The 25432-nt window shown below is 38.2% G+C and overlaps 1 protein-coding gene across 5 annotated transcripts in view; it reads right to left on the bottom strand.

Annotated features, from left to right (window-relative positions):
- Positions 1-25432, bottom strand: part of taok3a (TAO kinase 3a) — a 59448-nt gene that overhangs the window by 19076 nt on the left and 14940 nt on the right. For 3 of the 5 annotated variants that reach the window (XM_053228894.1, XM_053228895.1, XM_053228892.1), the window contains 11 exons: positions 16694-16788; positions 12019-12213; positions 10604-10675; positions 10113-10214; positions 9188-9233; positions 7782-7878; positions 7404-7517; positions 6501-6592; positions 5342-5435; positions 4748-4829; positions 2523-2690 (listed from right to left, as the gene is read on the bottom strand). In XM_053228894.1, the coding sequence (XP_053084869.1) occupies positions 2523-2690; positions 4748-4829; positions 5342-5435; positions 6501-6592; positions 7404-7517; positions 7782-7878; positions 9188-9233; positions 10113-10214; positions 10604-10675; positions 12019-12141 (990 nt within the window). In that variant the 5' untranslated portion in view covers positions 12142-12213; positions 16694-16788. Of the gene's footprint in view, positions 1-2522; positions 2691-4747; positions 4830-5341; positions 5436-6500; positions 6593-7403; positions 7518-7781; positions 7879-9187; positions 9234-10112; positions 10215-10603; positions 10676-12018; positions 12218-16693; positions 16789-25432 lie in introns of all 5 variants that reach the window. The other 2 variants (XM_026931162.3, XM_026931161.3) reach the window with 1 other exon arrangement.

Genomic DNA, 25432 nt, shown 5'->3' with positions numbered 1-25432 from the left:
TATTGAGGCTTTGCTTTAAATGTGCGGCTTTAGAGCTAATAAATCCTTACTGGATGGAGTGACTGTGCCATAAACAGATAGAGCGATTCCTCTGACCTTTTAAATATCTGTTTCACATTCAGGGTAATCATTTCAAACCTTTCCAGAATGATTCGATTACAGCCGCTACACACTTCTGACCCGACTGGTGCTGTACGCTTAGATCTGAACACGAGAGATTAAAAATAATAACAGTGTAATGTGAATCTGCAGCGAGAGCGAGCAGAAAGGCCAGAGCAGCTCACTACTGCCATGCATTAGAGGGAAACTTCTCATTATTTAAAGCTATTAGGCCTTAATTAGTTCATAATCCTGAAAAGGGTGATGCACTAACAGCAATACAACACTTTAGTATTTTATCCAAAAGGATGTGTAATAAAGACTAACAGAAAAAACCTACAGCTCACAGAAAGATTAAAACAAGGTTTAGGATCAGAGTGGTTTTTTTTTCAATTAAATTGATTTTGCACTGGATTTACTATGCTAAAACTAGCAACATCTGGTCAAAGCTTTAGAATAAACACAAAAAACATTTACTTCCAAACACCAACATTTACCATCAACAAACAGTAACATTCACCATCAAATACCAACATTCAAACACCGAAGATCTCCAGCATTCACCATCGTTCACCATCAAACACCAACACTCATTATCAAACACCAATGTTCTTCATTAAACATCAACCTTCATCACTAAATACTAATATTCACCATCAGACACCAATGTATTCCATCAAACACCAACATTTACCATCATTCACCATCCAACAATATTTATCAAACACCAACTGCTCTCCAATATTAATCAAACATCAACATTCTCCATCAGACACCAACATTCATGTTCTCCATTAAACCTCAACATTCTCCAACAAACAGCTCCAACAAACACCAACATTCACCACTGAACAGCAACATTCACCATCTTTTATCATCATATACCAACACTCATCACTGAACACCACCCTTCACAATCTTTTATCACCAAACACCATCACTCAGCATGATTCTCCTTCAAACACCAACATTATCATCAAACACCATCATTCTCCTTCAAACACCATCATTCTCCTTCAAACACCATCATTCTCCTTCGAACACCACCATTCTCCTTCAAACACCACCATTCTCCTTCAAACACCACCATTCTCCTTCAAACACCACCATTCTCCTTCGAACACCACCATTCTCCTTCAAACACCACCATTCTCCTTCAAACACCACCATTCTCCTCCGAACACCACCATTCTCCTTCAAACACCAACAATGCTCAAACACTAATGCTGTTCAACATTCATCACTGTTCATCATCAAACACAGACATTCCAACACCAACACTTTCCAGCACTTTCCAACATTTACAATTGTTCATCATCAAACACCAACACTCGCTATCAAACTCCAATGTTCTTTGTTAAACATCAACATTCTCCATCAAACACCAACATTCACCATCATTTATCATCATACACCAACATTCACCATCATTTATCATCATACACCAACATTCATCTTCAAACAACATAATTCATCATGAAATCCCAACATTCCACATCATTCTTCAATAAGTACCAACATTCTCTGTACAAGGGGCAGAACATTCTATAAACATGCCTAAAACCAAACTTCTTATGAAACACCAACTCAACATTTGGGTTTAATTGCATGATATTTCAGTGTGTGTATCTGTAACACACTTCACACAACAAACACATGTGAGACTGACACAAGTTGGCATTCACAAGAGACCCAAAGCATAAAAAAAAATAAAAAAACGTGTGTGGTGTGAGGGTTTATCGGTTCAGACGTGCTGCACTCTGCAACAATCTGCTGCAAATCCTGTTAATCGGGTTCAGTGTGTTCTCTCTCTCTCTGTTACGAAACAAACTGCTGCTTAAACTTCTCATAAACCTCGAGCCTTAGAATTTAACATTTTCACACTTCCTTAATGCCTACCATATAAATAAATGCTGTGTTTATTGGTAGTACCTGGGCATAGTACCCTACAGGTCATACCATGAGCATTTATAACATAGCATTTGAAGTCTGCTCTAGTGAGCCAGTGGTTGTGAGTTCAAATCCCATGACTGCAAAAATGATGAGATTTAAACTCTAAAACTGCTCAGCTTTGGGCTTGGATTGGAATCACTCAAAAGAATTCAATCAAAGCCAAAAACCGAGCAGTTGCTATAGATATGTACGTATGCAAACAGTCCTGTGTGTGATTGCTGGAAGGTTTCTAGAATGTTCTTCCCTTTCCACATTAGTAATTCTTTATCATCAGATCTATTCCTGAACATCTAACAAGTCATCTAACAAGTTGAGTAATGGTGTTTGATAGAAAAGTTTGGTGCGTTAGTAATCAACTGGTCCATTTGTTGGAAAAATAAAAGTTTGAGGAATGACGAACCTGGTCTCAGATCAACATTCGAAGTACACTTGAGGCACATGATCAACAATTGCCTGTTCTTTGTGCCTACCTCCTCCTCCTCCTGGGACTCTCCCATTGGACTGTTGTGTTTCTCCTGGTAGAGGATCTTCTTCATCTTGCGGTACTGCAGGTTGTCCAGCTCCCGCACGGCATCCTTCGTCCTCTGGATCAGGTCCACGAGGACCCGCGAAGGCCGATCACGACGCACAAAGTCATGCTGAAAAGGAGAAGAGAACCAAGACCACATGTGCATCAGCTTGCAAAGAAGTTCAATACACACTAAAAGAACATATTCAGATGGTATAAAGAGAAACTTTTCAATAATAGTCAGACATTTTGTAAGAATCTCCTTCAATTTTCAAATTTCACATGTTTGAAACGCATTTTTATGACTCATATAATATATAGAGCAATTTTTCAGGCAATAAGTGATTTTAACGCCAAATATTTTTATTCAGCGTGTTCTTTAAAACCAAAAATCCTACAAAGTAAGGGGGAGGACAGCAAGGAACTATGTGCTAAACAACTTTGAGCAAAACCGTGAGCTGGAAAACAGATTGACAAGGAAGCGGCTTTGATAGCAGGCACTAACAACCAGGATAATGGCTAAGAGGTCAATCTGTCTCCAGCTTATCCATCTAGCTAACCCATGTAAGCATCAGCTGTTCCAAATGGATGTCTACGATTCAACTGATGGGTCTTGGAAAAAACTAATTTAGAGGATTATCTTTAAAAACAGGGAATTGACAAGATCTCACCACATTCCAGGGAGTCTGAACTTTACCTCAGGGGGTCAAAGGTCAGAGTGTGATTTGAGAGCTGTGTGTTTTAGATTTAGGACAGAATGTGGCATTGTGGGAATAGTTCTAGATGCTAAACTCAGATTAGTGACCTGGTTTCCTCCTAAAGAGCTTGGAGGGGCCAAAGAGAGAGGGGGCTGTAGTAAAGAGAGAGATTGACAGAGAGGGGCAGAATACATCACAAACAAACCTTGTTCCAATATATTATGCCATAACCAAACCCCATTCTAATACATTACCTCATAACCAAACCCAGTTCCAATACGTCATAATCAAACCCCATTCTAATACATTATGTCATAACCAAACCCGGTTCCAATACGTTACTCCATAACCAAAGCCTTTTCCAATACATTACGTAATAACCAAACCCCCTTTCAATACATTACGTAATAACCAAACCCCCTTTCAATACATTACGTCATAGACAAACCCCCTTTCAGCACATTATGCGATAACCAAACCCGGTCCCGATACATTACGTCACAGACAATCCCCCTTTCAATACATTACGCAATAACCAAACCCCCTTTCAATACATTATGTCATAACCAAACTCGGTTCCAATACATTACATAATAAGCAAACCCTGTTCCAATACGTAATAATCAAACCCAGTTCCAATACAATACATAATAACCAAACCTCCTTTCAATACATTACGTAATAACCACAGCGCCTTTCAATACATTACATCATAACCAAACCCGCTTCCAATACATTACATCATAACCAAACCCGCTTCCAATACATTACATCATAACCAAACCCGCTTCCAATACATTACATAATAACCAAATCCGCTTCCAATACGTTACGTAATAATCAAACCCTGTTCCAATATATTACGTCATAACTAAAGCCCTTTTCAATACTTTTCGTAGTAACCAAAGCCCCTTTCAATAACCAAATCCCTGATAAAACTCTTATAGTATATATTGTCCAGCATGGGAGGTTATTTTCCTGTGAACTGGCATTTTTGTGCAATACGAAGATACTTTGCTGCAGAGCTTGAAATTTTTACGTTAGCATATACAGTTACGAGTTAAAAATGGATCGTAAGCCTTACAGCCCGACTTCACAAAGCGAAAGCGTGAGAACTTCCTCCTACAGCTCTCATCTGGGTCAGAGAGCGAGACTGGCATTATCAGATGTACACATTCAAGAAAACACACACACTTGTATTGACTTTCCGCAGATCCCACTGGTACAGGAAATGAGTGGATAACATAGGCATCACTATATTCTGTGGGTGGATTGCGCGCATGTGTGTGAGTGTGTGTGTTCCCGTGAGTCAGCGGGGACAGATGAGTAAGAAGCACACTGTCAGAGCAGGAAGCTGCAAATGATATGGTGAGGAGGAAGTGAGAGAGTGTAGGCGACTTGCTTTAACGTTCAATATTGAGCAAGTTACTCACACCTGTGTGTGTGTGCGTGCGTGCGTGTGTGTGCGCGTGTGTGCATATGTGCTCACTCGCAGGAGTTCAGCTGAAGAGGGTCTGTCCTGAGGTATTTTTTGTAGGCAGTAATCCACGAAGCTCCTGAACGCATCCGTCCTGCACCAAAGACACAAAAACACAAACACACACACAGAGAAAACAGAAAAATTATTTTCTAAAGAATCACAAGTTTGATTTAAAAAATATTAGCAATTTTGAACAACGTGTATCAGGAAACACTTGGCTGATGGCTAGTTCATTTATTTGGTCAACGCTGTCAAGTGTTACCATAAAAACTGCATATCTACAGCTTATTTTATATTACCCATGATTCATTGTGTGGCAGCTAAGGGTGCTAATACTTTTAACAACGTTGTGTGCAATACTCCGACAACAAATTAGCTGAATGAATTACATGCCACTTGATATAAACAGTAGTGAATGGAAACTGTAGTTACGTAAACTAGCTAGATATGAACTATAGCTTCATTAGTGATTACTGCACAAACATTCTCCATTTTGTATTTAGTTATTTAGAAGTTTAGGGCATGCCTTCGTGTAATGGACAAAATTGTGTGTGTGCGTGTGCATGTGTGTGTGCACGTGTGTGTGCACGTGAGTGTACTCACCAGTCATTGGACTGCAGCGTGGGCGAATCGTTCTGAGCAATGTGATATAAGGCACTCATAGCATTCATGTTGAACAGAGGAGGTTTGCGCTCGGCTATACAAAAATGAGATATAGCTTTGAGATATCGTAATATATTTAAACTACACATTGTTGAAAAGTCCTGATTTTATATTTCTGATTATTTAATATACATTTAGTCAAAAGTAATCACTTAAAAATCAATACAATAATACACTGCGTTAATATGACAGCTTTCAAAATCACGTATCCAAATATTATTTGAATTTTTATAATGTTTACATACTCAAAGGAAAAAAATCTTTAATTGCGTAATGCAAGTCTCGCAAAATGTTGAATTCTCAAAGCTTATTGGTCAGAAGGTGTTGATTAATCTTCTCTAACAGCAGCTCCGACAGTACTGCATGAGCAAATTTAAATTAATGCGCTCACTGATTTAGTGAAATTGTTTTGAAGTAATGAGATGTTTATTTAACAGTTTATGGAAGGAGTCTCCAGTGTCAGCGCTTTGTAACAGTCAGAGGTAAAGTGTAACTTTTTCCGAGATCTTCAGGACAGAGGAGATTATGCTTTGTGGTTTCTCAGTAACATGAAAAAAGAGAAGCTGGTGAGGGAACGACTGTTTATAGCTGCTGCAGGGTAAGTGAGAAAAGGAACTAACTTGTTTTGTAGACATTGCACAACATTACATGTAACTATAAATGGATAAAAAGTACGATGCAACGTTCATCGAAGAATAAAAAAAAATCGAATTGATGGCAAATTGCTGTAGTTTAAGGTGAATAAACCACACCTTGGACATGCTCTTATTGGAAAATAATCAACTTCACACCACACCAGCCCGTTGTTGATTATTTTCCTATGACTGCACATCCTGAAGTGTTTTATTCCTATATTTTAAATTATATATGAATTTTCTAGTCAATTTCCAAGTCATTATCAGAATCACACATTATCGTCAGTATTAATGTCGTAATCTTCACAATTTGACTATTTCTATTATTATAATGAAGAAACAGCTGTGAAGCGTAACACACTCTGTGTGTCTGTTGTTACTATAAAAGTTCTCTTCATTTTATTTGAAAGGGAACATAAACTTTTGCACTTCATTGTACATATATGTGTACACACATTACTGACCTAGCTCAATACAGGTGATCCCCAGAGACCAGATGTCCACCCGGCCTTCATACTGGCCTTCGTCCATGGCTAAAATCACCTCAGGAGCCATCCTGTTTAAACACGCGCACACACACACGTGCGCGCGCACACACACACGCGCGCACACACACGGCACATTGAAAATAAAAACAAGGATAAATTTTGTGACTGTACATGCCCCGGTGTCCATGTGTCCTTGTTCTAATGGACACTGTTCTGTTTTGTTTTACGTGCCTCTAATTCTGCATCTCTCTGTCTCCATCTGTCTGTCTCTGTATTTGTCCTTTTCCCTTTCTTTCTGTCTCCATCTCCTTCACTCTGTCTCTTTTTCTCTCTCTCTCATTCTCTCTGACAGTCTCAGTCTGTCTGTTAGTGTCCCTGTCTTCTCCTCTCTGTCTCAATCTCTTTCTCCTTCTTTCTGTCTGTCATCTATCTCTCTATTTGTCCCCATCCACTTCTATCAAGCTCTTTCTTTCTTCTTCTCTCTCAGTCTCCATCTGTCTCCTTCTCTCCATCACAGTCTCTCTCTGCTTCTCTTGGTCAGTTTCTATCTCTCTGTGTCTCTATTTGTCTCTGTCCCTTTCTCTCTCGCCTTCTCCCTATCTCTTTATGTGACCTTGTCTCCTTCTCTCTGTCTCTCTGTCTCTCTCTCTCTTTCCCCATCCTCTTCTCTCTATCTCTTCCTCTCTTCTTCTCTGTGGCTGTCTCAGTCTGACTGTCTCTCTATTCGTCCCCATCCCCTACTCTCTTTCTCTCTCTTCTTCTCTCTGTCCATCCACTTCTGTCTCCATATCTCCATCTCTGTCTCCCTGCGTTTCCACATCTCAGTCTTGCTCTGTCTGTCAATCACCCATGTCATAAATGTGATGGACAGACACTGACCAGTACGGCGTTCCCACAAATGAGTTGGCTGGAGAGCTCATGGAGGCGGAGCCAAAATCAGCCAGTTTCACCTGACCGGGCTCAGTCAGTAGGATGTTTCCTGCTTTAACATCTCTGTGTGAGAGAGAGAGAGCGAGAGAGAGAGAGAGAGACATAATGAGAAAAATAAATATAGTACAAAAACCAGCACAGTTCCTCATTCCTCCCACAGATGTAACAGCCATAAAAATAATTTCCACTTTTTTCATCTAATAAACGATTGACATGAGACAGTAATAAAGCAGCATAGAGAAATAATGATGGTTTTACACACACACACACACACACACACACACACACACACACACACACAGTGAGTAAAGGCAGGTAGGAACTCACCTGTGGATCATGTTATGGGAATGCAGGTAAGCCAGTCCCAGCAAGGCATCATGGGTGATGGCAGCGATTTCAACCTCCTGCAGTGGTTTCTTATGAACTGCACAAACAGCAAAAGATCAGTTGTTGTTGGTGTTCAATGAAGAAACAATGCTACAAGTGAGAATTTGGTGGTGAATGTTGAGTTTTGTGGGGAATTTTGGCGTTTAGTTGTTTGAATGTTGGTTTGTGATAGTGTTTAATCAGTATATGTTGGTGTTTGTTGATTATCAGTGTGTAATAGTGTCTGATGGTAAATGTTGATGTGTGATGGTGAACGTTGGAGTTTGATGGTGACTGTTGAAGTTTGACGGTGAATGCTAATTTTTAAACGGTGAATGTTGGTGTTTAACAGCATTTGATGGTGAATGCTGGTGTTTGGTGGTGAATGTTGGAGTTTGGAGGTGAATGTTGGCGTTTGATGGCGTTTGATGGTGAATGTTGGAGTTTGATGGCATTTGATGGTGAATGTTGGAGTTTGATGGCATTTGATGGTGAATCCTGGTGTTTGGTGGTGAATGCTGGAGTTTGATGGTGTTTGATGGTGAATGTTGGAGTTTGGAGGTGAATGCTAATTTTTAAACAGTGAATGTTGGTGTTTAACAATATTTGATGGTGAATGTTGGAGTTTGGTGGTGAATGTTGGAGTTTGGTGGTGAATGTTGGAGTTTGGTGGAGTTTGGTGGTGAATGTTGGAGTTTGGTGGTGAATGTTGGAGTTTGATGGTGTTTGATGATGAATGTTGGAGTTTGATGGTGAATGTTGGTGTTTGATGGTGAATGTTGGAGTTTGGTGGTGAATGTTGGAGTTTGGTGGTGAATGTTGGAGTTTGGTGGTGTTTGATGGTGAATGTTGGAGTTTGGTCGTGAATGTTGGAGTTTGGTGGTGTTTGATGGTGAATGTTGGAGTTTGGTGGTGAATGTTGGAGTTTGATGGTGTTTGATGATGAATGTTGGTGTTTGATGGTGAATGTTGGAGTTTGGTGGTGAATGTTGGAGTTTGGTGGTGTTTGATGGTGAATGTTGGAGTTTGGTGGTGAATGTTGGAGTTTGGTGGTGAATGTTGGAGTTTGGTAGCGTTTGATGGTGAATGTTGGATCACTGTGATCTGGGCTTATCGCACAACAGATTAAAAAAATGTTACAACTGTAAAGAGAATTAATCCTCTTAGGCTTGTGTTTGGAAAATCTGGCCTTCATGTTCACTCATTTCAGAATTTCAGTATAACAACACACAGCTACACAGTGCTGTAAACAACAGCATACTGCATGTATATACAGCGTAAAGCATCACTGTACAGAACAGCTGTACATTAAATTGTGTGTGTGTGTGTGTGTGTGTGAGTGAGTGAGAAATAGAGAGAGAGATTACCCTCTAACAAATCAGAGGCTGAGCCTAAACAGTACTCCATGACCAGCTAAAAAAGAAAGAGAATAGCAGTGTATTAGAATAGACCATGTGTCAATTACTGACATATATTGATTACTGATCTCTAATCAAGCCTACTATCAATAATAACATGCACTTCTAATCCAAAGACTAATTTAAAAAAAATACCAATATCATGTAAGAAACCACTAAATCAATTAAATTATATGCAAAATATAATTTCTAAATGAACAAACCGATGCTGCAGATGAACAATTTCACGAAAATAAGCAGTAGAAAATTATTTCTTTATCCTTAAAAAGCTAATGCACAAAACAAACTAGAAACCTTTAAGAAGTGCCAAACTGCAATTAAAGTTATTTTTGACAAATCATGCTTCACTCCCAAAGTACAAGCATAGCCATTAATTTCCAATATGCCGCAATCCTGCAAGACACCTACATAAACCCTTCATTACTACTGGCATAAATTTACAGAAACTTTTATAAACACTCATTAGAATAAGTGGCACCTATCTTAAAGGCTGCTTTTGTCAAATGATGTCTAGTTGCCATAACACCTATGTCAGTTGACACAGACTTGTGGTGACATGTCAGATTGTGCCATGACACTTTTCAGGGTTAAATGACAGTTATGATACCTTTGTAACTCACAAAGACAGCATTATGTCACTCTGACAGCAAAAAAATATTCTGAGCTCCAAAGTCAGCTGTCATACCGTACTATGTCATCTCACCGCAGGACGTGTCATGTCACCAAAATGTCACTTGACATAGGCCTTAAGTCAACTCGAGAGTGAAGTTGACAAAAGCAGCATTTATGACAGGTGATGCCTATTGGAATAAGCGCTTATACATGTTTATGTAGGTTTATGACCGTTGTCATGAAGGGCTTTAGTGATACAAACCCAGGCAGTGTTGTCTTTCAGGTAGCAGCCTTTGTACTCGATGGTGTTTGGGTGTCTCAGCTGTTTCAGAAACGTGACCTCCTTAATGATGTCCTGCCACTTCTACACACACACACACACGCACACACACAGCAGGTTGAATTACTAGAGATTATTAGATCTGTCCTTGCTGCCTACTAGTGAACAGTTTAAACAAATTATAGACAGGAATGATAAAGTTAGCAGGCACCAATTACCATGGTCTCATCTGCATAATTCTAATTAATGTCTAAGAGCAACATTTGCTTTTTTCACGCAACAGTTATTTCTGTAAACTTGTTCCAAACTTAACCACGACCCTTTAAGCATTACCGTATATTCTGGACAATAACTGTCGCAAAAGACTGAAACACACTCTGCTAGATTCTGTCTAACATTTATTTATGTGTGATTATTTTTAATTATTTTATCTTATTTAAATCTTATTTAAAAAGTCTTGCTTTGGTTCGCACCTCTGTGGTCTGTTTGCCATTATAAGACATCTTCTTAATGGCCACCACCTCGCTGGTATAGGAGTTTCGGGCCTGTAGTAGAAAAATAAAAACAAAGACAGCAGGAAAGAAACATTTCATTAATGGCCCACGAACCACCGTCTGGAAAACATTCAGCTCTAGCCATTTCTTCCACAATTTACCAAACCAGTTTAGATTTCTTCTTCCTGTTCTACACTAAACAACACTAATTTGTTTAGTGTCGACTAATAGACATTCACTAAAGACTGAATTATTCTCGCTTTCTACTACACCTACACCTACACGTACGCAAGATGGCTGCCGTGCGTATCCTGTGTTTTTGGGCGCGTCATTAATGCTCATCCTTAGAAATGAACGCAACGCAGCCACATGGTGCAATGCCAATATAGCAACACGTCACACTGTGTCCTCCTAAAAATAAACAAACTAGCATTGTGTCTTAAATCATATAATCATATTATGTACTATTCTATACCGTTATTGAATATTACAACTAGCAGGTTTTCCTATTATGGTTAGTGTTCGAATTTTAAAAACCTATCATGTTGCCTTCAAACCTACCGAAAGGTCTGTTTTGCATTCTGAATTTTCTAGATTAATAAATATTTTGACTGTAAGGCCAGAGTTTTTTTTAGTTGAGACGCAGCTCATGACAACAATCACAACGACAGTGGAAAGTTTTAACGCAGAAACAGAGCTCGTCAGTGTGTTTAACATTGTTGTGTGTGAAACCACTAAATATTTTACAGTTCTTGGACTTGGAAACGTGACGCATAGGGAGGTTTTGGCTCTAACTAGACTAGTGGGCGTCACCTACAATCTTCCAGAAGGATATAAGATACGGAGGGGAGTGTGTGAACAATGTCACTCGTTTTGCCGTTGCTCCTGCACATGCATGGAAAGTCATGTGTCAAGTAAATCCAGCATTAATTCTTGCTTCCTGTCTTCCTTTTTTAGGGCACCATTACTTTTGTCTTTATGGAATGGCTAGCTTTATTTGTCTTAGTTTACGGATATGACTTTTATTCAAGGCATTGATATGAAATGACGAGTTTCAAAAATAGGTGTGTGTAATAACTGAAATAAATAATCAATTTAAACACGATTCAGATTTAAATCCGTAAATAAAATCATTAAATCATTGATAATTATACGATTAAACCAAGGTTCATTTTAGTGAGTCTCCTTATATGGAAATTTACACAAACTCAGGAAGACACAAACTCTTCTTTTTTTTCCGCCAACTAACTCTATTTTCAAAAACACCCCATTTCTTGTGTAAATGCAAATGATTTACTGAGATATTCGTTAATATCCAGTACCTAAAAATCAGCCAGGAACTCATGCGAGTAAATATTATTCAGCCATTTTTTTTTTTCTTGGAGAACACTCACAAAGTAAACAGCGCCGAAGCTCCCATGGCCGATCTCGTGGAGGTCGCAGAAGACCTCCTCCGGGTCATCTTTGAAGAAGAGGTCGGGGTCTTTCAGCGCTCCTTTCCGCGTGGACGATGGCATGGTGGGTTAGCCTGAACGTCTGGAGACCACCCGCTGCTCACACACATCCGCCGGCCACGGCATTTACCTGCTCTACCTACACAAACACACACACACACACACACACACACACACACACACACACACACACACAAAGATAAACTCTGATGAAAAATAACTCCTGCTGTGATCTTTAAGCTTCTTGGATAAAGAGAGTAATTATGACATTCAAAATAATCCACATGACAAAAATCTTCATAAACTCGAGTGCTTCGTCTCATCAGTCATGTTACTGTAACCACTCACGTGTTGCCTGTTACCAAATCTTATTTCATTTCCAAGAAATATTTTTACAAAACAATGAAAGCAGGAGTGGAATGCAATAAATGCAACGTTGCTCACAATTAAGTCAGAACTTTTTTCACATGTACAGTTTAATGTTTTAAAGAAGACTTTCATTTTCATTTATACATATAATTCTATGCTTAAATTTCATTTTACTTACACTGCTGGTAAAATTGGTTCTCCTTTTTTATTACTAGCACGTATCTATATTTTGTTTCCAAATTTATTATTTATTTATTTTTTTCATTAATTTTTTTTTGTCTGGAGCAACTGGCACAAGAATTTCCTTTGAGATCACTAAAATCGACCTTATCTTAAAATTTGAATAATAGTTTTCTACTTTAAACCTAAATCTCTATATATGGACTGTTGATGATTAAAAAAAAAAATTATAAGTATGCAGAACTTAGCATTTGAAATTAAATATTTATTTATGGATAAAGATTTTAATGAGACAGATTTGTCAGGTGCATTAAAAAAAAAAAAATAAAAAAAAATATATCATTTCACGATTCTCAGAGGCATTTCTTCTGGTATGTGATATATCGTTTTTTCTGAAGACACTTCCAGCAAAACATCGCTGTTCCATTTTGACAGTATTATTTAATGTCTTTATTCAACTTAACATTTTATTTACAAAACAGAAGACAAAATTATACAAATTAGCTGCTGTGTCAGTTTGTAATAAAAACTTTTAATTTAGAAAGTCATATAAAGATATCATGATACACATGATATCTCAGAAAAGCGTATCGTTACATAATTCAGCACAATATTGATATTATAACCTCGTATCCTCCAGCCCTACATCATAGTGATAAATCTGTTGGACTGGAACACTGAACGATAAACATGTCGTGAAGTTTTAAACACGATAGAATAGTGTTTAACTGGAAATTCCAGCACATCGAAGGCACACACACACACACACACACACACACACACACACAGAGATGAGACTGAGAACACATTGCTAATGGAGAAATTCCTTAGACAATATCCAGACAAGTTCCTTTCTATGTGATCATTCAAATAAAACACACACACTCACACACTTCTACTGTATAATGAGGACCATGGATCAATGACTCAGCTCATAATACAGTATGTGTATGTGCACGTGTGTGTGTGCATGTGTGTACATGGATTTGGAAAATCGTGACTGTATATCAGATAAAAATGTTATATTTACGTGTGCTGTGAATCAAGTGTTCATCATCTGCTTGAATTACTCACTATGACACACACACACACACACACACACACACACACACACACAGCTGCGAGTACCTATGTTCATTGTGTCATCTGACAGATTAACCAGCCAAAAACAAATAATATAACACACGTGCGTGCATGCGTGCGTACGCACACAAACAAACACACACACACACCCACACACCATAAACATGTATTTTGTACACTACAAAGAGTACAATTAAAAGTGGAATGATATCGTGCCGACATATTTACACGTATTTTTCGGAAATGAGACACATTTCATCTTTGAGCATTACTTATATAAACGTATCTGTTTGTTATACACTGTATTGTTTTCCTGTCTTCATTTCCACTCCATCGTATCTCAGGTTTTAATCTGAGCTGTTCCGTCACATCAATAAAATGTAATGTAATTTTCGCGGACTCCTCTCCTGGAGACAGGGAGCAAAAAATACACACTTCTGGCAAAATAACCCTCCGTCGTTTAGTCACGGCTGCGTCTGATTGGTCGGCGAGACGCGCTAAAAGACAAGACGAGACGGAGTAGTGTCTCGCTGTTGCATCATATCTGTCTCTGTTGGATTTCCCTCCGTCTCTGTGCTTCGGTTACCGCCGTTTCTCTCACTTCAAACGGTGACTGGGATGATGTAAGAGGTTTGATGAAACCTCACTGGCTCAGACTTATGGAGCGGAGGCCAATCAGGAGCGAGGGACTGATGGAGGAAATTGGTGATGAAGCAAGGGGGGGAAGTGGGGTTTATCACAGAGGTCACATGACGGACTTGAGGGGAGACGCAGGAATGATGCAACAACACACCAACAGGTTGGGGGTGTGCAAAAGAGAGAGAGAGAGAGAGAGAGAGAGGAGGAGAGAGAATAAGAGAGTGAGAGAGCTAGAGAGTGTGTGAGTGAGAGAGAGAGAGAGAGAGAGAGAGAGAGAGAGAGAGAGAGAGAGAGAGAGAGGAGAGAGAAAGAGGGAGAAATGGAAAGAAGGGGAGAGAGAGAGGGAGCGACAGACAGAGAGAGATTAAAGTTGGTTAATGTTGTGAAAGTTCTATGAGTCTCTATAAGTATATTAGTATTATATTGATGTGTGTGTGTGTGTGTGTGTGTGTGTGTATATCAGATGTGACGTTTGCCCCATATAGCTCTTCTTGTTTCTCACGCTTCCATTTCACAGTAGAAAAGCTGCCAGCATTACTCATTCAACTGTGTGTGTGTGTGTGTGTGTGTGTGTGTGTGTGTGTTAGATGAGTGTGTTGAATAAAACATGCATGTAACACGGAGGCCAGAGCAGCACAGTAGACGTCAGTTTAGTCAATTGTGCTCCCTCTCTCTCTCTCTCTCTCTCTCTCTCTCTCACACACACACACCTACCTACATTAAATTCTAAATAAAAAAATAACAAACAAACAAATAAATAGAATATATTAAACAAAGAAATTCAAATACATACCAGCAAATATTACATAAATAAACAATAATAGTACAAAATAAATAATTTAAAAAATAATAAAATTAATACAATTCAGATAGAATGAAAGAACAAATAAAAAAGAGAAGACCAGTATGGAATAAATACAAAAAAAAACAAACAAAAAAAAACATAAGACATAAAAAATAATACAGTAAAAATTATAAATCCTAAATAAACAAAAATAAAAATTAATTATTTATACTTATAATATATATATATATACATACACACACACACACACGAACATGCGTTATTTTCTTGTCTCAAAATGCAAAATATTTTCCTGCAAGGAGCTGGATTTATATCAGCACAAAGACACTATTACTGCCCATTACAACAGCCACGAAACTACTGTGTGAGTGTGTGTGAGAAAGGGAGAGAGCATGTGTGTGTGTGTGTGTGTGTGTGTGTGTGTGAGCATGTGTATAAAGTGCAACACGTGAAGGCGAGTGATGAATATTTCACCGCAGTCTCTCAGGCAGGAGAGAGGCTTTGATACGAGACCAGGCTATAGCATCATCTTGCTCTTTAATCAGCACGCGTGCACGCACACACACACACACACACACACACACACACACATACACAAACGCATGTCATGGAATAAATAAATGATGACTGCAGAATCGCTAACTGCGACAGAGGAATATTCTCTCACACACACACACACACACACACACACACACCCTCTTAAATTTATTTTTAAATGATCAGATAATTTCTGACTGATCAGTGTTTATTTCTGTTTTTAAAAAAACCCGTGTTTAGAATCTTTACACATTTTTCCATGCGGTGTAATGTTTCTGTCAGCACGAGCGTCCCTCGTTATTCACACACCGTTGCGCCAGAGACAAAGAGCATGTATGTTTAGAAAATGTTATCGCAATTAAAGTTTAATGTGACGGACAGCAGGAAGGTTTTTTAAAATTAACCAATCATCACCCGGTTTCATCGCAACCAATCCCCAGAGATCACACGGGGTGTGACACGAGAGCTGGAATTAAGGTGGGCTTAATTTCCTGTCAAAAGCAATCAGACGCAATGTGATGATAATTTCAAATCATGAAAACCTACAAACACAACTCCAGTGAACTTTCAACTGACACGGCATTCTATCGTAAAATAAATCAATAAATAAACAAACTGAAAAATAAAAATAAGGGGTGGGGTCAGAAGGATGAGTGGGTGGGGCTAAAATGTTTTACAAGTTGTGGAGGGAGAGAGAAAGACAGAGAGAGATAGAGAGAGAGATACAGAGAGTATTACCTGCTCTCCATCACTCTCTCTCTCTCTCACACACACACACACACACACACACACACACACACACACACACACACACGATACTGAGTTATGTAGAGTATGAACCCACACAGTCACACACACAGAAATAAACAGAATCACCCAGTCACTGTAGAACTACAGTCTAAAATGGAACAGAAAGTGGGAGGATATATACATCTACAACACACACATGCGCGCACACACACACACACACACACACACACACACACACACACACAAACACACTTGCCTTTAAACGCAGTGTGGGATGGAGCTGGATTGTGCCGAGTGTGTCCTCTATTCCTCCATCTGATTCATGACCAACAGATATACTTAAAGTCCTGCACACACACACACACACACACACACACACACACACACACACACAGAAACAATGTTATTTATTTATTTATTTGTTAGTTTCTTTCTTTTCATTAACAACAACCAGATTAAGTTTCAAACCAGATCTGTGTGTCTTTTGAGTATATATGCAATACAGACACAGACACAGACACAGACACACACACACACACACACGTCTGTGTTTATTAATGTATACGTATACTTAACTTTCCCATTTCAAAGCCCTTTTTGGTTGCTTTATACCACAGTACACCAAAACCGCCCCATTACTCTAACTCCTTCTCCATACTTCATAATCAGTGACCTAGAGAAGTACATTAACTCTGCATTTAGGAAATTGTTCAAAGAAATCACAAGCGTCTCCTTTTTTTTGCGTGTCATATTGTCATTCTTGCATGCTCTTGCACCAGCCAGTTTTAACAAGTACGGGAAAGTAATCCAGAATCTGAACAGAAAATCAATAAATCTGTGCTTATGCAATTCGCCATCACACTCGAGTTTAAAACGTGTGGGATGGAGAAGAGAAACAGGGAATCTATAAATTCTAAAGATGACAAAAATCCTTTATTTTCTTCTCCGGTCTCTCCACTATCCTCACCTGTCTTTCTCTGCTTTCCTGTTCACTCTTTTTCCTGATTTATCCCCGTCTTTCCCTTCTCTTCTCTCCTCCCCACTTTCCTAAAACCATCCCCTCCTCTTCCTCCTCCTCCTCCTCATCGCCCATCCATGCTGTTTTTTTTTTTTATTTTATTTTATGAGAGCAGGGTGACTAACAAACAGGCCGAAAGGGAGATGAGTGTATTGCGCCGTGTTCTTCAGTTCCCTGAATGATTCATCACCTCGACATCAAACGCTCTGAAACAGCCTTACACGGAAAAAAACATCAGAGACCCGTATTCCCATTTCAGAGAAACCAATCAGCATACATCAAGTTACTATTATTTTTAAACAATTACATCGTAATCATCACCTTGTAGACGGAGAAACCCGACGTGATTTTTTTCCTTTCAGCATTTTCAGTACTCAGGAGAATTTGAGGCAAATAAACACACAGATATTAAGTAACATTTGCAAACATTTTCCTTAATTATTAACTCGAAACAAAAGCAGGTTTTTGGATGAACATTTATCTTCAGGTCTCCGTTAGGTGGTGGATCTTTCTTGGCAGAACCTTAATGAACTCTGGTTCTGGACTGGTTGGTGGAATTACAACATTTGGTTCATCATTCTTCTTTATAATAAAACCCTTTAATAGAATTCAAACAATTGCTTATAAACTATTTGGTGGAAGTGGAAACTTTAGCTCTGGACTATTTGGTGGGATTAAAACCTTTTGTTCTGGAATGGCAGAATCACAATCTCGGGTTCTTTACAGTTTAGTTTACAACTTTTGGTTCTGGGTTGTTTGGTGAGAGTGGAACCTTCAGCTCTGAACTGTTGGTGGGATTGAAACCTTTGGGCCTATAAAGAACTTTTGGTTCTGGCCTGTTTGGTGGAATTACAACATCTGCTTCTGGATTCTTATGTATAATTAAAACCTTTAATGGAATTACATCATTTTCTTCTAGATGGTCTGGTAGAACTGGAACCTTTGGTACTGGATTGTGGTGTGAGCACAAGCTTTTTTCCTGGACTGTTGGTGGTACTGCCACATTTGGGTCTGGATTATTTAGAACCTTTAGTTCTGGAAAGTTAGAAATAAAATATTAGATTCTGTACTGTTTGGTTCTGGATCATTTGCTGGGATTCAAACATTTTGTTCTATACAGTTTGTGGGATTGGAACCTTTGGGTCTGGATTATTTGTTAGGATTATGACCTTTAGTTCTAGACTGGCAGAATTAGAACCTTTGGTTCTGGATTATTTGTTCTGGATGGTTTGAATTTAAAACTTTGGCTCTGGATTGTTTGGTGGGATTTGAACCTTTTGTTCTAGACTGTTGAAAAGAGTTGGAAACTTTAGCTCGGGATTATTCGGTAGGATCTGGATCTTTTACTCTAGACTGTTTGTAGTACAGGAACCTTTGGTTCTGTACTGTTTGAACTCAAACCTTCAGCTCTGGATTATTTGTTAGGATTGGGACCTTTAGTTCTACAATGCTAGAATTAGATCCTGAAACTTTTGTTTCTGGATTGTTTAGTGGGATTTGAATCTTTTATTCTAGACTGTTGATAAGATGTGGGATTTTTGAGCTTGGATTATTTGGACCTTAAGTTCAGAATGGTAGGATTACAATTTTTGCTTCTGTACTTTTTTGGTTTAGAACTTTTGGATCTAGATTGTTTGCTGGGATTTGAGATTTTTGTTCTGGACTGTCGGAATTGGAAACCTTTGGGCCTGGATTATTTGGTGGGATGAGAACATTCAGCTCTAGACAGCATGATCAGAATTCTTTAACTGATGTGTAAAGAGAGATTCCTGACTATCAGGATGTTATGTAATGAAAGTGTGTCGGCTCAAACTGCTGGTGGAATTTTCCTGTTAGCACGTTGAGACTAAAGGCATTATCAGAACTTCACATACGAGTCACTATTTTTACACTTCTGCCCAGTTTACACACTCCTGAGTGTGTTTCTCATGCTTTACATAAACGCTAATATATCTGTAGTAGTGCACGGGCACTGAGTCAGCTCTCCTTTCCCTGACAGATAAGAGATAAGAAGTCTGAGGGACTGAATCCAGTATCAGCTACACAGAGCTGTAAACTCAGAGTGAAATGTATAAACAACTGTAAAAAAAAAAAAAAAATATATATATATATATATATATATATATATATATATATATATATATATATATATATATATATATATATACACACACACACACACACAAGTGAGAAAAAGATAATACAGAAATACAAGCAAGATGGAAAAGGATAAAGAAAGACAGCAACAGATAAAGACTGACGTAGTGAGAAAGTAACAGGAAAAGAGAAGGACAAAGTAACAGGAAAAGAGATGCCATGAGGAGAACGAAGAGAAAAGACAACCGAAAAGAAAGAGTGTGAGAAACTGTGAAAGAAACACAGCAATAGAAAGAAAAATTGCTTATAAAGAAGACAAAAGAGAGATCGTCAGAGGTGCCAATATTTATGGTTTAGGTGTAGCATTTACAATTTTTGGCCTAAGGGAAATACGGGAGAGCCTTGAAAATTTCACTTATGGGGAAAGGATCTGGGACGAAAAGATGTATTTGCTTCTGGTAGCACATACTTTCACTTCACGTCAACTTTATCTAGGTGACCTTTGACACACAAAAAAAAAGGAGGAGCTGTTTATCATTAAGTTATTATCGCTGTTATCTCACTGATGTTTGGCACACATCTGAAAATAAACGAGCTGCACACAAGCATATTCCAAAAAAAAACATATGAGCTCGGAGACCAGGCGACATTCTTTTTTTCTAATCTTTAACCCGGTGTGTGTTGAGCCTGTGCCTGCTGTAACCTCAGATTCCTGTTCTTGAATCTGTGGAAGGCGATATGCTGATGTAGCGCATCTGCCTCAAGGCTGTGGGTTCTGAGATGCTTTTCTGCTCACCACAGTTGTAAAGAGTGCTTACTCGAGTTAGGATAGCCTTCTCTCTCATCAACAAGGCATTTCCACCCACAGAACTAAATGCTTTTTTAACTCTAGAGAGTGTGTGTGAAAATCCCAGAGGATGAGCAGTTTCTAAAATACCCAAGCCAGCATTTTTCCCCACTCTGCTGTTTGATGTGAACATTAACTGAAGCTCTTCTCTCGGTCTGAGTGAAAGACAGAGACACTGAGATGGAGACAAACAGCAACAAAGAGGGAACTTGACAGAAGGACAGACAGAAATAAAAGCTGAAAAGAGAAATACAGAGAAAGAGAACCAGACAGAGCGAGACTCGGTGAGACAGTGTGTGCATGCATACACACACACACACAGACACACACACACACTCCATTACTTTCTCACAAACCCAGAACTAATGAATGTCTCTGTGTGTGTGTGTGTGTGTGTGTGTAGATTTTTACTCTTACACCTAAAGTAAAACTTCACATCAGGGCTGGGAGATATGACAATACAATATCAATATTATTACAAAATATGTTACAATACGCTTTTCTGTGATATAGTTGATATCATGATATCTTTTTTCTACAATTTTTGTATTTTTTTTTAAATATCAATTACAAATTCTGGAAGTAGATTTGATTATTTATTATTATTAATATTATTATTATATTTTTTTTAAATATACAATTTTACAGATAGAGTTTTACAAAATGTTCCTCCTTTTCAATGCTGATTTATTTTTCTACACATTTTGTACACATTTTGTACACAGAGAGTGCACTGTCGTGTGCGATCCCAGTGGCTGGGGTAGGTTCCCTGAATCGAACCCAGGTCATGGTGATGAGAGCAATGTGGCCGAACCACTAGTCCTCCAGGAACCCTGAACTCGAATTTGTAAATACTGTATGTAAATACACACTACACTACTTCCTAGAAAACAAGCGTGGCTTAGGGAAAACTCCCTAAGAACCCGGACTTGAAACCAATCAAACACCTCTGGAGAGACCTGAAAATGGTCGCCATCCAACCTGACAGAGCTCGAGAGGATCTGCAGAGAAGAATGGCAGAAAATCCCCAAATCCAGGAGTGCAAAGCTTGTCACATCATATCCAACAAGACTTGAAGCTGTAATTGGCTGTAATCACTGCCAAAGGTGCTTCAACTAAGTACTGAGTTAGGGGTCTGAATACTTATGTCAATGCGATATTTCAGTTCTTTCTTTTTAATACATTTTATAATAAAGTTATCACAAATCTGTTTTTTTGTTTTGTCATTATGGTGTATGGAGTATAGATTGATGTGGGGAAAAAAAAATTTAAAGCATTTTAGCATAAGGCTACAGCATAAAATATGAAAAAATGAAGGGGTCCGAATGGAATAAAATGATCTGTGTCATGCGGTTATAGGAAAACAATCAACGACAGGACAGTGTGATGAATCTGAGTTACTGTTACCACTCCAACACTGATTATTTTCCAATAACAACCTCACATGAAATGTTTACTCCTCTTATACTACAGAAATTTGCCAACGATTACTATTGTTTTACTATTTTAACTAATGACACATAGCACTTTTTTTTATCCATTTATAGTTACATTTACTGCTATGAAACAAGCTTGTTCACGTTCTCACTTATGTTATAGCAGTGATAAACAGTCGTTCCCTCACCAGTCTCTCTTTTTTCTCTCTTTTTAAGTTGATAAGAGGGAAAAAAAATGCTGCTCGTCGAACTGCAAAGCGTAAACTCCTCTGTCGAGAAGATGTCGGAAAACCTCTACAAAGCACCGACACTGGAGACTCCTTCAATAAATGCGAAATAAAAGACTTCTTATAGACTTCCACCATAAAAGTCACTATGAAAGAGGTGTTCTATAGAAATGATAAGATATTATAACAATATTAATAAACGTGATTTGCAGCTACACTAATATCAGAACTGCTGCTATAGAAGATTAATCAACACCTTCTGACCAATCAGAATCCAGCATTCGACAGCGGTGTGGTCTAAAATAGACAAACAGTGTGTGTGTGTGCGTGTGAGTGTGTCTCATTTTGCTTACAGAGTGTCATTATTAAACCAGCATGCAGTCTCTCAGTCTTTAGTGCACTGTGCAGAAAAAGAGCTACAGCTGCATCGCGACGGCTAAAATCCAACGGGAACATGTGTGTTCGAGTGTGTGTACGAGTGTGTGTACGAGTGTGTGTACGAGTGTGTGTACGAGTGTGTGTACGAGTGTGCGTGTGTGTGAGATTAATATCGTAATATAGGTCAAAGGAGCTGAGCACTCGGCTTATTTAAGACAGCTCTGTGTAACACTCATCCTCATTTCATCGCTCGTCCTCTCTCCCCTACACACTGAGCTCAGCTGGAGAGGGTGAACATTCCCATGATGCCTTGCATACGAGTGACAGCACTGTTTCCTGTGATGTTATGCACACTAAAAGCCTTCAGCGGTAACTTCTTTGTTGAAAAACTGGAAAACGAAGACTCCCATCAGGCCCGGGGCCATGTGCTAGATTTCTACTCTAAAAATGAATACATAAACCAACATTTGCATACTTCCTGCGTGTGAAGAGCAAAACATGGAGCGAGAGAGAAACAGGGAAATTTTTCTACCCAACTTGTGTAAAATCAATAATTCAGTCCTGACCTAGACAACGACATGAGTATGTGTGTATTTTTATAAATAAGGAAAAACCGAGAGAGACAGAGAGTAATGGAATGGAAAAAAAAATCTTCCAAAGACGACTGCTAATTTAGCCGCTTTTCGTAGTAATTAACTAGAAACATAGCTAGATAAATGTTAGCTAAATGAAATTATAGCTAGCAAAAAAGGCTGGATTGCTAAATTAGCCTGTAAAAGCTAATGATGGGAAATGTAATAGTATCAACTGTTAGTGGACATTTATGCAAGCTTTATAAAAAAAGTGAATTATGTAAATATTGTATAATATATAAATCGTATACAAATGTATTTATTTAGAAGGTTTAGGGAGTATTGACTGTTTTTAATATGATACAGCTTAGTTTATAACATTTATAATATTGCCATGGTCATGGTGAACATTAGTGGTAAACGTAATAAACGTAAAGAACGCAGAGAGAGAATTCTCTATTGAGCCGTTAACTTTTATGAAAGTCGTCAGTAGTTTGCGGTAAAGAGGAGGAGGAGTTTACAGTTTGAGAGTTCTCAGTAACATGACAAGCTGCATTTTTTTGTCTTCAAAAGTTGGAAAAAAGAGTGGCTGGTGAGGAAATGAGTGTGTATATCTGCTTTAATGTAAGTGAGAACAGGAATGAACTTGTTCTGAGGACCTTAAACTTAAATAAAACTTACAAAATCTATGAGGTGTCATTATTTAATAAATTTAAAAAATTGTAATCATTGGCAAATTGCTGTTGCATAAGAAGAATAACACATATTGTTGGTTATTTTCCTAGTCATGCTTTATTCCTTACATGGTAAGTACAACATTTGAATAGAAACTAACTCAGAATGCCTACTCGGGAACTTCTTGTTAACTCAGAGTTCAGCAAGTGACATCAAATCAACATGGCCGCTCACAGCATCAGCAGTAAACAAAGTGGCATTTCTTACCTTTAAATGAGTTACACTGTATATACACGGGTCTGCTTTAGATCAGTCAACATACAGACATATTCACCTGTTAAATCTATAGCATTGTGCTCTGGTTACCAAAAGGTTGTGAGTTCAAATCCCATGTTTTTCAGAAAGCTGCAGCAGAACGAGAACTTTAACCCTCGACTACCCGCCTCGTAAGTCACGTTAGGATAAAACTCCTTGCCCAACCTTACCTCTGTACTGATCTTTATCACCATGAACTGATCAGTAGGTCTGTGGTTGTGTACTCTAACTCCACACTATATTGATCTGAATCGCTGAACACACACGTGCACACACGCACACACACGTACGCACATGCGCACACACACACAGGCTTTCACAACATATTTCACTGTTTCATTACATATTCAAGTTCAGTAAAAATCAGACAATTACTGAACAAGATACAACCAATGGATCAGCTAACGTACCAATTTTTAAAATAAATAAATAAAAAAAAATACAACTTTTTCAAAGATCTGGGGATGTTTCATGAATCTATCCTTGTCTTGTCCATATTATATTTCCTTCTTTTATATTTTTTATATTTAATTTCATTTCATGTGTGTACTTGTTTTGCCTTTGTGGCTTTGTGATGTTTTTTCTTTTTTCCCCCATTCTGTTATTTTTTTCTACACTTTGTAAACTTCTAAGAAAATTAATAAAAACACGTAGCATGTTTAGAGTTCCATTTTCTATTCTCATTCGCCTAATGCCAAGTCGGACGTAAGCTGCCCTTCTGGCTTCGTGACCTTTGATGTATGAAAGCGGCCCTGAATAATTTCACGCACTTCATTTGCAGTGTATTCTATTTCACGTATTTAATTATGCATAGATCATTCAATACGTAATTATATATACAGTGCTGTGCAAAAGTCTTAGGTGCATGTAGAGAAACGATGTAAAGATGCATTCAAAAATAAGAAAATTAAAAGTTTCTATATAAAATAAGTCATAAAATAAACATTTAAGACCAAATTTGTATGTTAAAAAAACAGAGTGCCTAAGACTTTTCCTCAGACTAGACTAGACTAAATAAATAAAAGAATGTAAGAAGAGTTGGAGTTGGGTTACTTCCCTTAATTTAACCATTTCTTGCTGGATATTTCTTTCCATTGTCCACATTCCCAGCCAATCCTAGCACAGGACATGGGAATAACCATAACTCCTGGTTTTTCTCCAAGTTTACATACTCACTCCTGTTCTGTTCTTTGATACAATTTTCAACCTTCTGTGGTTTTTGTGATATGAACAAACCATGTAGTGCTACTGATAAGGTTCCCTCACCTTTAAATGCAATTTTTCAGCCATGATATAGACACACAGTGCACACCAGACACCATGACTAACCTAGCAATGGTCATCAATCGATATAATCTAGAATGCATACACAAACTGAAATATTTATATTTCATAACCGCATTGATCATTTTATAATTTTTGTCCT

This window comes from Pangasianodon hypophthalmus, chromosome 24, assembly GCF_027358585.1.
Source record: "Pangasianodon hypophthalmus isolate fPanHyp1 chromosome 24, fPanHyp1.pri, whole genome shotgun sequence".
In the NCBI taxonomy this organism is placed as follows: Eukaryota; Metazoa; Chordata; class Actinopteri; order Siluriformes; family Pangasiidae; genus Pangasianodon; species Pangasianodon hypophthalmus.
This window is presented reverse-complemented; position numbering and strand designations above follow the sequence as displayed.